Genomic DNA, 12,950 nt, shown 5'->3' with positions numbered 1-12,950 from the left:
GTTAAAATAAAATGTTTTTTCATTTTATTTTTACAATGACGTTTGTGAGGGACTGGAGCCTGAGCTAGGTTAGGTCAGTCCTGTAATACAGATCTTCAGGCCCTTACCCGGGAAATACAAGATGCAGTGATAACATTACAGTAATAAAGTGGCAATGATAATTTATGAGGTACATATAAAGTTAAAAATAAAAACTTTTAAAAACAGGGTAATGTGCGCATGGCTATTTTAGTTTAAATGCGTGTGTTATGTGTCTGTGCTGAAAGGAGATCCTTAATTTCTTCATATGTCAATGTTACCAGCCAGTTGGTAACTTTAAAGCCTATTTATTTTATTAAGTATATACTTAGGTAATTTTGGGCTCAGGTAGTGAAAAAGCCGTGCCAGGCGGAAACTATGGACTTCATAACTAAACATGGTTCGTACGACGCCTATTTGAAGTGCAATATACACGTAGTTAGAAGTAGGATATAATAAGTTTTGGGCAAAAAAAAATTTTTTGGTACAAGCTTTATCGCTGACTGTTCTTTTTTTCCACAGGCAACTAATACTCATCAAGACAATTCGAAAACCCCAAACACAATTAGGCTGCGTTGTTTTATCACAGAGTTCCTATGGCTACCTCCTGTCTCCATCATCAGATCAGCTTGATGGTACCATATTATTGCATTGTCACCCGACTTACATATGTATGCAAATTTTCAGCTTAAACGGAAACCGGGAAGTGGGTAAAATTTAACTTGCAAGATTCCAGGACATATACATACAAAGCAAGCAACAAAGATACATACATACACGTGAAGTTAAATAAATGCTTGTAAAAAGCTTGTAAAATAAAAAAAGGGTTTTTAATTTAATATCAAAGTAGTGCAGTGTTAAAAAGGTGCTGGGACCTGACTAGAAAACTAGATGCCATAACCGTACCATTCGACCGGCACCCTGCCTAGATACATGCACATGCAGTGCAGTCAATGCCATGCGAGATGCATTCAGTTTTTTATTTCCGTACTAGCACGATAGCGGGACATTTCTATAGGATACCTACGTGCGTGAATTGTAGACACCAGGGCTATAAAATCGAAGTCTGTCAATTTGGGGCATTTTTCTCTGTCACTCTAATTACGTGTTAGCGAGAGCAATAGAGAAAGATCCCCGCAATTTGCAATTTCGATTTCCCGGTAGGCCCCCAACGCAGGAGCCTTCTGTTCTTTGGCTCGAATGTCAGTGTCAACTCAAGTTTTCGATTTAGACACATAAGGTAGCAGGATTATTTCATTACTACCTTGAGCATGTATGTATGTTATGTTATTAATAAATTATTTGTATTAGTATTTGTATTTGCATGAGGATCAAAATCCTAATGCTTCTGCGGTTAATGTTATTTATAATGCTTAAAAAATTAAGCGACTTGCTAACTATGCCTACGATATAATTATAGTGGTCGTTTGTATTATTCCAGGCGAGCCTCCGTCAGTTGGACCTGTCGCTGCTGTCGGAGCTGTGGTCACTGAGCGAGGCCATGGCGTCCTGGCGCCGGCAGCTGGAGCGCGGCCCGAGACTACGCCCCGCGCCGCCGCCGCCGCCCCCGCCGCACTACCTTAGAACATAGCTAATTCATCCTTTCAATCATGACTAGACAACATCGTAAGAACAGACAAACACTGGAAACTTTTTTTAGAAATTTAGAATAGGAGATAGTTTTGACAGACGTTAGGTACCTACATTTTTTTGTATCCCATTTTTTTGAGGAAATATTAATATGGACATATAGTTTTAACACGTTAGCAGTCCAGTCCCCATACAAAATATTTTCATTTCCTCGTAAGTTCAAGGAAATTACTGCAATCGCACGGCCATGCTCCACATATGGGTCATCAATGTCACCAGATACGTACTTAGATTAGTACAATATCTTTCTGAATGCCCGTCTGTTTTAAGACTAGAATTCAAAAGAAAGACAGATTTAAAAATATCTCTTTATTAGTTATGTTTAGGCGTTTTTGTCGTATCTTAGTAACCCATATGTAGGGCACGGACTTGTGAAGATAGTTCGTCGTGACCCATATATGTGGGACTGGACTGTGAAGGTGTTATTAATATCATGGAACTCTCTCTACGCCATACTGTCCAAAAATTATACTTAGTACGTAGGTACCTATAAACATCTTATGGATAGGTACTGATTGTCTTTTGTTGCAACTGCATTGGTATTTGTAATAAAGGGCGTCGAATTTCCCTTCTGTTGTAAGATTCCGGTAAAGTAAAAGATCGGAATTATCTAATACCTATGAGTCTACATCGTCACCAAATTTATAAATATCTATACAATTGTAATGTAAGATTTTAAATTATAGCCTATTCCAAGCGCATTTTTTAAATTTCAAGCATTGACATATATTCTAAGAACTGGCCTTACGGGCAAAAAGAATGGGACCAGTACAGTGGTGTCAAGCACACGAATTCGAGCCAATCGTGCAGTCTAACGCCGCAACGCAATTGGTTGATGAGTTCGCATCACGTGCGCGATTGGTCGCAACTAATTGCGTTAAGGGCCCTCCACACTCGTGCGCGAATCTAGGCGCGAAGCCGCGAACGCGGGTGAGAAGGGCCCTCGCGTCGATTTCGCAGATTGTTCACGCCTTCGCGCCTTATTCCCCGTTTTTTGTCGGTATTTTGCCCGCGTCAAAGGAGACGCGTAGCGCGAAATTGCAAGACTCCACACTCGCGATCGCTTCGCGCCACGATTCGCTCACGAGTCGGTTAATCTGTTAAACTGTCATAACCTTCTATGGCGGCTACTTGGTTATATTCGGTGCGAACTTGATCAGCCAAAAATCAATTTGACAGTTCCCAGTTTAAATCAGTGCCTTGCCGCAAACTAAATCCGATCAGCTGACGCTTCGGCGCCATCTTGCCGCGAAGCAAACTGCGAAATCGCCGTGAAGTTGTGCGAGTGTGGAGTCTACGTCAACGTCGCGGTATGTTCGCGCCGCGATTCACGCGCATAGTCTGGAGGGGGCTTTAGACTACGCTCTCACTATTTTCGAGTAAGATTCCCCATTTTATGAGATTTTCCTTTGATCGACCGACTCCCACCCGTAGACGGTTCAAGGCCCGCCAAATTTTCTTCCGCCAAGTTCTGAGATGTTGCGCCTTGTACGCAAAATATTGAATCTCCAGTTTTGGTACAATCGGTTTCGTATGCTTTTTCCGTCCATTGATCGATGCCCTCCATTCCACAGCAATGTCTTGCGCACTCACAAGTTTTAACAAGTTGCTCGCTGAGAACGTCTTGTAACACTTGACGACCATTGCCGGAATAAATATACTTAGAGATATATGTCAGTGATTTCAAGTGACGGTGTTTCTGTTGTTTACTTTTGTGAATAAGTTATACCTAGTCTGGCCAACCATTTCCGTGTCTGTCAGTCACCTTCAGAATCATATACCCAACCCTTTCTTTGGGTTGATAATATTTAAGAATTGTATTTTTACGTGATTGGTTGGCCAAACTATATCTAATAATATCGCTGATCACCACAGACGTAGGAAATGTGTATATTGTGTGGACTGTAAAAATATTTGGTTGCAATTGTACTTTTTTTTAATAAATCATGTGTAAGTGTTTCAACTAACTTTGTATTTCTTTTCTCATTCGAAAACATCCTTCTTAAGAGGGAAGTATACCACGTGACCTTCAATACAAAAAGAAAACGTTATTCCACTTCTAAATATTTTCCAGTATTTTTTTAGTATGTTATTGGCACAAGAAAAAACTAGGTTTACTTATAGGTTTTCCATTGTTTTTCCAAATTTGCAAAACATTTTTATTTTATTTTATAAGAAGCGAAAACTATAAACCTATAATACCTATATTATGCTGAAGCGATCGTACATCAAAATCAAAGTGATTTGTTAAGATTAAGTTAGTGGGAAAGTTTTCTCCGGAAATGGAATTTCATATAAAAATTACCGTAATTTCGTTAGATTCGAAAAGCTATTCTTCCCTCTTAAGGCCAGTCCAGACGGGAACAATTTTTCGCTAATCTGATTAAAGTGTCTGATCAAATCAGGTGGTGCGGATACAAACGCAAAGGAGATCAATTGAAGTCGTCGATTTTGGACCCGGAGGAAAAACCATCGCGTATATGGTACAGAATATTACAGTAATTATATATGCATTTTAATACGGAAAAGATATAATATTGGATGTTAGTGAAACAAGAATTAAAAAGACATTATATTATTCGTTTCCGTAATTCAATATATTTATTAAAAAAAGCTTTGCCGTCGTCAACATCTTTATTAGCATTGACATAACACTCAACTTCACAAACCGTGAGGTTTTTTTCACTAATGAGGATTATATTCTCTTTGCACTAAACTGCATAGTGGGTAGACAAGTCTATATTCTAGTTTGACACTAACTACCACTGTCTTATGGAAGGTAGAGGCAAGGAACAGAATCTTCATATACCAAAAAGTGTCCCGACAAAAAACTATAAATAGGTGGCGCTACAATACCTAGAATACTTGAGAAAAACATCGAATTAGACGTGTGCGCCGCGCCAGCGCGCCGCCGCCGCCGGACTTTTTTGCCACGCCGCCGCTGCTGATAAATGATCGGCGTGACCTTGAGTGTTAACAAGTAGCTATTCCAAGTTGGTATTTGGATTACAATGTTTTTTTTTTTGTATTACATGTGTTATAGTTGTCAGATATACATCAATTTAATGAAATGAAACAGAATAGCCAGTTGCACAAGCTATTACACACACAAATTAAAGTAAATGAGTAATCCTCAGTATTCAGCGTCAAGAAAGATGAGGAAGCGATATATAAAGTAGGATTTATTCCTGTTAATTGTGAATTCACATTGCCTCACATACGAAGGCAGCATGCTCCTTCTTCTTCTTCTTTTCCCGAGCCTATTTCCCATGTCTCTTGGGGTCGGCCCTCCTAGTCCTAAGACGCCATTCTGGGCGTTTTTGTGCAATTTCGGGTTTTAAATCCGTCGTCTTCATATCCTTGGAAATGATTCCCATCCAGGTCGTAGGACGGCGACCTGGACACCTTTTTGGTTCTTCGATTTCCATGACGACCCTTGTCATGTGCTCTTTGTTTCGCCTCATGACATGACTGTAACCATCGTAAGCGATTTTCCTGGAGTTTGACACTGATACACGCTACTTTAAAAGTTCCCCTTATGTGCTCGTTCCTGACTCTATCTTTGAGCGTTACACCGCCAGACCACCTCAGAGTTCTTCCGCTGCCGGAAGCCCGGAAGGCAAGCATGCTCCGTCATGAAAATACTGACAATTAACTAATCAACGAAAACACAGGGCCTATGTACCATGGGACCTCAAGGTGGAACAGAAAAGGAAAACTAACTGGCTATTGTTGCGACCATCATTCTTGCTTATTTGATTGCGTCTTAAAACGTAGTGGAGTCCAGCAAATATCTGAGAACATTGATGTGCGAAATCTATCGAGACCCTGAAAAAAGTCGTGTGCCAAAAATGTCGAGAAATAGAAAGAGAGAGACAGAGTGACAGAGATTCATTGTCAACCGGGCGAACCACGCTTACGCTAAATGTACGGAAGGTGGAGATAAGGAACGAAATCTCCATGTACCAACAAGTGTCATCAACAAACTTTAAATAGGTGGCGCTACAATACCTAGAGTACTTGAACAAAAAAATCAAATCATAGACAACGCGATTCACTCCGTCAATGACGCCTAGGTTCTTAGCTACTCTGGAGAGATTTGGAACTATTATTTATAGCTGACAGCTGGACACTTTTGCAACAGTTCTACCATAAGAGATGCCATTCCTCTTGCTAAATGGGTGAAGCAACATTTCCTTGTCACTTGTTGCTATGGTTACAGTCACCTGGGTCACTGGGGCTGATATGACTTGTTACAAAAAGTTCTTGTAACAAACTATGCTACTATTGTCGCCTGCCTGACGGGAATAACAACAAGAAATATATCAAAAATCGCTGCTTTTCTGAAGAAAGTTGAAGATGAAAGTTCTAGGGAGGTCTTAAGACCAACCATTCCAAGACCAAAGTAATGGTAGTGGTAGTAGACAGGGTAAACATATTCCCAGTTACCGACGTACTCGGCATTACGAAAAAGCCAGCTAGTTTGTATATCTTGGGTTAATAACCAGTGCCGGTGGCTGCACCGCTGAGATACGTCGCAGAGCTGACATGACTTAGAGTTCTATGGCTAACCTCGACAAGATCTGGAAGAACAGATGTATTCGACGTGCAACTAAAGTGTACTTGGTACGAGCACTCATCTATTCAATATTACAGCATGGCGCCGAAACGTGGAGTCTTAAAAAGTGTACAGTGGCAAAGTTTGTCGCTTTGCAATGTGGTGTTAACGAGGACTGCTGCTAAAACCTTGGATAGCTAAAAGCACAAACCCCTCCATTCTCAGATAGCTCAATATCGTCACTCAGCTCTTCACTACATGCCATAGGTGAGCCCTTAGATTCTTTTGACCTATTATGCGGTTTCCAACGCATGATGTGAAAAACACATGAATTTAGGCCGATTGAATGGCAAACGTGGTCGAACGCTATGAAGAGGTCGGCTTACGGGAGTTGGCACCGTGCATTCCACACGACTTATGACCATGATGTTACGAACTGGAGACAAAAAATGTGGTCGCGATCCTCAGTAATGGAGAAAACGAGAAAGAACGATGTACGACGACAAGATAGCCTAAATATATAGATAGATAGATTAGATAGATTAAAAGGAATCCATAACAGTCCACTATGTTTAACCAATTTCAAGGATAGTTCTGTTTTGTTAAAGTACGTTATTTTTAATGAGAATTATGAGAATATGGAGAGTTACAAATTGGATCGAAATTCATTGGGACCAAGTAACCCCTTAATGCAAGCCAGTTACTAGGGAAATCAAGTTATTATACTTATCCTATATTTATTTACAAAGCCTATTTTACTCACAGTCTATTCAGAACTATACCTAATTCACTGACCAGCAATCTGGATTGACCAAATTTTCAACAAAAACAACAAATTAATGATTTTTCTTTAGAAAGCTGAAAGTCAAGGTCACGCCGATTACACGCCGCCGCCGCCGATCATTTTTCAATCGGCGCACACGTCTACATCGAATCATAGTGAGAGTCAGAATGGCGGGTGTACCTAAATAAAAATAAATCAAAAGCAAACCATATTTTTGTACCTAATTTGTACTATTTAGTTTTTTTTTTTTTTTTTTTTTATTAAATCTGATCGGCGATTGGCTCTAGTCACACCTGATGGAAAGTGAAGACAGGGCCTAAGATGGAGCTCACCGATTCAGTAGTAGCCTCTTCACTCTTGCTTTAAAGAGACCGAGGTCATATTTATCAGGGAATACAGAGGGCGGGAGCGCATTCCATTCTTTAGCCGCTAAAAAAAGTACCTCCGTTAAAAAAAATTGTACCTCACGGTACATAAAGTTATCTTCAAAAAACAGTACACCCGCCATCCTGACAGTCAGAATGGCGGGTGTACTTTATTACGCTATGTTCCCGTGGTTATTGATAAATTCTATAAAAGCCAAATTTTTGTACCTTCATATTCAATTATAATATGAGCGTATGTTCTGTCCCTCATGGGTATGTTGCATCTATAGGATTCTACCATCTATGCTGAAAATGTAACCAATAAAGAACATATTAATTGTTATCTGTGGCCGCTTGGCATTGGTAGCCATTGGTAGCTAGAAATTGGCTTAAAATACTCGCATCCAGGCCATAATTGTAAAAAAAAAGTAGCTTGAAATATGACATATTGACAATATTGACATTGCCTAGCTGAATTATTTTGTGTCAGCCTAAAAGTGCAGTCTTACTTAAAATTATAAATATTGCAGTAATTGTATGTATAATATATAATTGCAACCGATGTCCGATACTTCTTTGCAAGCGAATCACGAAGCCGTTAAAGAAGAGCAACCCCCGCCCAAAATACCGGATTCCGTAAAGGTTAGAAGCATAATATTAATTACTATTGTTTTGTAAACTATTCAGTTACCTAATTCAGCAATTTTTATTCAATAATTATTCTTGTATGTGGTAACAGGTATTGTTGATGTTAATCAATAAATAAACTTGTTGATTATGCTCTTGCGGGCAATCCTATTAATATTATAAAGAGTAAAGATTGTGCCGTTATTCATTCCCTTTAATTTAAAAACCAATGAACGAATATATCTATAAAGCTTTCCAGCTTTGACACCAGAATAGAATACAGTTAGGCTACAAGCTACAATTTATAATATTAGTATGGCTATATTAGTATTTTTTTTTTAAATACTACGTCGTTGGCAAACAAGCATACGGTCCGCCTGATGGTAAGCAGCCTCCGTAGCCTATGTACGCCTGTAACTCCAGAGGAGTATGACCAACTATTAGAATGTTATTAGTAATTAAAATTATTCACATGAAACCCCTGTTTCTTGCAGAAGATAATTGCAATGGAGAAAGAACCAGAAACAAATGCTAGTCGGAAATCCCGCATAGATCTCAATGCATTACCAACAAGGCAATACTTGGACCAGACTGTGGTTCCCATACTACTGCAGGGGCTCTCGGCACTGGCTAAGGAGCGCCCACCAGATCCTATAAACTACCTGGCTGCTTACTTACTGAAAAATAAGACTACTTTTGAAAATAATAATGCTGCATCAAATAACAATCCTCCAGCAAATGCTCAAACTTAAGTATTATTGTAATAAATTTATGTTGTGAAAACATGATTAGATAATTTCATATTTTTATACTAATTTAAGTTGCTTTTGGCATACATAAGCTACATTTTGGTCTGCTTGTTTTGTTTTATGACTATTACCAACCTAAGTGGTTTGAGTTAGTCATATTAAATTGGATGCATGTATCATATTACTACATTACTAGTACTATGATTAGTAATAAATAGCATTATTCTTATGTAAATAAATATTACATCAAAATGGAAATATTTATGAGCTTATACTTCCTTAATTGCACCTATTATTTAAGATTAGTGGGATCCATCAAATACAAAAATATATTTTATATAATGTATAGTCTAATATACAATACAAGGTGCAAGGAAAGGGAAAAAAATTAACCACATATTTTTGAGGTTATAAGAACGAAAAAATCGTATACAAATTTAAGTCAATTCTGCCAAAAAAAAACTTTTTTGTTTTTTTTTTTTACTTTTTGTGTTTTTAATAGTACATTACGATACAAAATAGGAAATTCGACCGAAGGGAGTTTTTTAAATCGACACAAGTTGCGAATTGAATCATTGCAAAAAAATATTAGTTCTTACAACATTCAATTTTAATATTATTATTGAGCACTGGCTGAATCTTGAGTAAGCATGTAAACAAAATAATTACCAGCAATTTTGCATCTGTCAAAAAAGTCAAATTGACAACTTTCAATAAACTTGCAAAGTGCTTAGTTTAGTATTGAATACAAATAAAGCTCAATGCCGGAAGAAAAAGGTGAGAAGGGTGAAGATGAGGACACTATTGGAGTAAGTCTAATTAAATATCTCTTAAATTTCCTTCATTGATACTTTTAATTACTGAGTACATTATAGGTACATAGGAACCAGTCACATAGGCTCACACAGTGTCGTTAACCGCCAGCATCATGGGCGCAAATTATAACTACGCACGTGCGATAGAAATATAAACAGGCGGGTCAATGTACGAAATTCTTCCTGTTTAGCGTCCTTAAGCATTGTTGCGATTCGTTTTAGGTACATAAAAACGTGTAAGTGTTTAGTATTTATGGTACTTACAAACGTCTGTTGAACAGATATACGTAGGCCAACGTAACCAAGACGGTGACCGGCACGGCGAGGGCTGGGCCGTGCTGCCCAACGGGGACTTCTACACCGGCTGCTACTGCCGCGGCCAGCGGAACGGCAAAGGCCTGTACGTGTTCAAGAACGGAGCGCGGTACGAAGGTATGCTAACAAAAAATAAAGCAATACCTATAGGTATAGGGACTATCGTATACAGATTGACGTAGCGACAATCTATGGCGGAATAATCCCAGCGGACGATATACAAACGTATTCCTAGCCTCAGCATGTTGATTAGGATGTTTAAGGCCACTTGCACCATCCCACTAACTCGGGATTAACTGTAACCAGTTAATCCCGAGTTAGTTAACTGTTAACCCATTGTCAAATTGTACTGGTAACCATGGTAACTCCAGGTTTAACCGGTTAACCCCGGGTTAGGGATTGGTGCAAGTGGCCCTTAGTGGTACAGCATACGCTATGAAAGTAAAAACTGGCTGCGATTGGGTAATAAGGTGCCTACTTAATCCTAATATCAAATCATGGCGAAATGGTGTGTCCCAGTTAAAAATTAAGCCTATTGGTTCAATAATAGACTAGGTATTTTGTCTTGCTTTGAAGATACCAAAACCGTATAGCTATGGTCGGTATAAGTAGGTACAGATGCGAGTCAATTCTATTCCTTAGCTGTAGCAGGTCGCATTAAGAATGGCGAGGCACACCAGCACACCGCGTCGTGCCAAAATAAGGTAGATAACTATGTTAATTTGACAGAATAATGTATTAAAATAGTATGGAGAAAACACTTTGGATTTTTTGGTTTTATACTATGAAAGATGCGGCTCTTTGGCGGTACAATTGCGGCCCGTCAAGTGACTTAAAAAATAACCCTTGAGAGTGCTTGGTTCTCTCTGAAATCCACACTTGCGGCTCTTTGATTTTCCTGAAACGTCATTCCTTGAGATAGCCATTCATATTACATACCTACCTACAGACGTTTAGGTATAAAAAGCTAGGAGTGACAACACTAGAGCAGGATTAGTGGGTTGCGAGTCGCGACCCATTGGTGAGTTGCGCGCGAAATATGTTTGGCCCTGCCCTGAAACATAATATTGTACCTACCTATTCAAAACCTACTCCTATTCAGCACGATAATAGCAACCTTACAGCCATCCTTCATTTTGCCTTTACATTATCTCTAGGCGAATGGCGTCGAGCGATGAAATACGGTGTCGGCACAATGACTTACCCTGACGGATCGCGGTACGAGGGCGACTGGCGGCACGACCAGAAACAAGGCTTCGGTGCCTACTACTATCCCAACGGAGACATATACGAGGGTGCGTGGTTCAAAGGGAAACGCCACGGGCTCGGCACCTACTTGTTCAATGAATACCAAGTCAAATTCATGGGCACTTGGGTTGAGGGTCGAATGGAGGGACCTGGGCAGATCTTGTACCCTCGTGTACGCTTCCACGGTTCCTGGTACAAGGGCGTACCCAGGGGCCCGGGCTGCTTCGTTTTCGACACTAACTGTATGCAGCACGGGTTCTATTTGCTGATCAAGGATCCGGCGCTGGAAGAGTTAGGTGAAGGCGAGGAGGAAAAGGAGGAGAAAGTGGATAAAGAAGAACCGATGGGGGAAGAGGAAGAGATGGAATTTGACGAAACCAAAGGTAGGTAACAGGGTATAATTAATGTGTTGTACAATACAATTAGATACCTATATTGTAGGACAGAATTAGGTAGGTACATACTTATATGTATTTTTAAATCATATCTTCAAATTACCTTGTACTTAAGTATAGTAAGTACACACTCGGAAAATTTGAACTGTCATATACGGTTAATGAAATATAGGTACTTACTAGCCATTGACAGACAGACGAAGCTCTAAAATGGGACGTGGTAATACTATTAATTAAGGTGCAGTTCAAGGCTCTTTGTTTGGAATATCTTTAAAAAAATTGAAATATGTACCTAATACTTTTAATTTTTCTATTTTTATTTTAATGTGGGAGTTTATTAGCCTCAATCTAATAAACTAATGATTGAAAGAACAAACAAAACGTCACAGTTTACGATTAACCGAAATCATTAACCGGTTAATTGAATAAAGGAAATATCGGTATCCGACCCCTGGTTCTTCAGATAACTAAAACATCTACATATGAATATGATATAGCTATTTCGAAATCGTTCGTCAAAGCTTAACCTCAAATTATTGAAGATAACACCGGTGGTGCAATCCTTGCATTCGTAGCTCTCCTGGCGCCCATAGCAATATTGCAATTTCACTGAAATTTCAGGCAAAATAGCAGTGTGGCGGGCTCGCAACGTGACGGCCTACATGTCCGAATTCCTGCCGCCGGAGCCGGTGCCTCTGCCCGTGCACGACTCCATCCCTTCGCTGACGGACGAGAGCGTGGAGACCGACGTGCTGCGCTTCGAGCCGCCGCCGGTGCACGCGGAGCACGAGGGCGACGACGGCGACTCCTGGCTGCTGCACCGCAAGCAATTCCTCGAGGAGGCGCAGCCCAAGGAATAGATGCTTTGACAATAAATCTTATAATAATGTTCTTGAACCGTATCTGTTTTAATGTTTGGGGAACAAAGTTCTACTTTAACGCCACGTCTATCGTGCGCGGGGGTGCGTCATCATGAACCTTCTCGGAATGCACTAAGGTTGGTATTGGGGTGTAGCCGCGAGAGCCAGTTGACGTCTTTGGCGGTCAAAGGGGCAACAATTAACTAATAGGTTATGCTCCCTGGCAACCGCACTTCTAGTGTTACTTTTTTGTACACATGATGGTTCAGGTCCATTTTATTTTTTGAAGTTGGTTTAAATCCCTATTTGATCCCCGTGGCCATGTGGTCTTATCTATATTATGTGTGACTTACAAAACAGGATTTCAGGTTAAATAACACAAATGGCCTGTAGGCATGTTTTCTGAAATAAATGATTTTTAGGGTTCCGTGGCCAAATGGCACAAAACGGAACCCTTATGGATTCGTCATGTCTGTCCGTCCGTATGTCACAGCCACTTTTTTCCTAAACTATGAGAACAATACTGTTGAAACTTGGTAAGTAGATGTATTCTGTGAACCGCATTA

At 39.8% G+C, this 12,950-nt stretch overlaps 4 protein-coding genes across 6 annotated transcripts in view; 3 read left to right on the top strand and 1 right to left on the bottom strand.

Annotated features, from left to right (window-relative positions):
- LOC133534801 (anaphase-promoting complex subunit 11-like) overlaps positions 1 to 3,635 on the top strand; it is a 53,151-nt gene extending 49,516 nt beyond the window's left edge. For both annotated transcript variants that reach the window (XM_061874080.1, XM_061874082.1), the window contains exon 3: positions 1,460 to 3,635. In XM_061874080.1, the coding sequence (XP_061730064.1) occupies positions 1,460 to 1,609 (150 nt within the window). In that variant the 3' untranslated portion in view covers positions 1,610 to 3,635. The remainder of the gene's footprint in view (positions 1 to 1,459) is intronic.
- LOC133534794 (uncharacterized) overlaps positions 1 to 12,950 on the bottom strand; it is a 259,834-nt gene that overhangs the window by 181,350 nt on the left and 65,534 nt on the right. The window lies entirely within an intron of this gene.
- LOC133534803 (radial spoke head 1 homolog) lies at positions 4,040 to 12,421 on the top strand. Of its 2 annotated transcripts, none has more exons than XM_061874086.1 (4): positions 4,040 to 4,151; positions 9,848 to 9,998; positions 11,039 to 11,512; positions 12,146 to 12,421. In XM_061874086.1, exons 1-4 carry the CDS (start codon positions 4,149 to 4,151, stop codon positions 12,382 to 12,384), a joined length of 867 nt encoding a protein of 288 aa, XP_061730070.1. In that variant the 5' UTR covers positions 4,040 to 4,148; the 3' UTR covers positions 12,385 to 12,421. The 2 variants fall into 2 exon arrangements, with proteins under 2 accessions (XP_061730070.1, XP_061730069.1); XM_061874085.1 differs by lacking the exon at positions 4,040 to 4,151 and adding an exon at positions 8,992 to 9,560.
- On the top strand, positions 7,817 to 8,854 carry LOC133534807 (protein dpy-30 homolog). The gene is made up of 2 exons (XM_061874092.1): positions 7,817 to 8,017; positions 8,497 to 8,854. Exons 1-2 carry the CDS (start codon positions 7,937 to 7,939, stop codon positions 8,752 to 8,754), a joined length of 339 nt encoding a protein of 112 aa, XP_061730076.1. The 5' UTR covers positions 7,817 to 7,936; the 3' UTR covers positions 8,755 to 8,854.

The sequence above is a fragment of the Cydia pomonella genome, chromosome 2 (genome assembly GCF_033807575.1).
Source record: "Cydia pomonella isolate Wapato2018A chromosome 2, ilCydPomo1, whole genome shotgun sequence".
NCBI classification, from domain to species: Eukaryota; Metazoa; Arthropoda; class Insecta; order Lepidoptera; family Tortricidae; genus Cydia; species Cydia pomonella.
The sequence above is the reverse complement of the archived record's forward strand: the minus strand, read 5'-3'. Positions and strand labels throughout refer to the sequence as shown.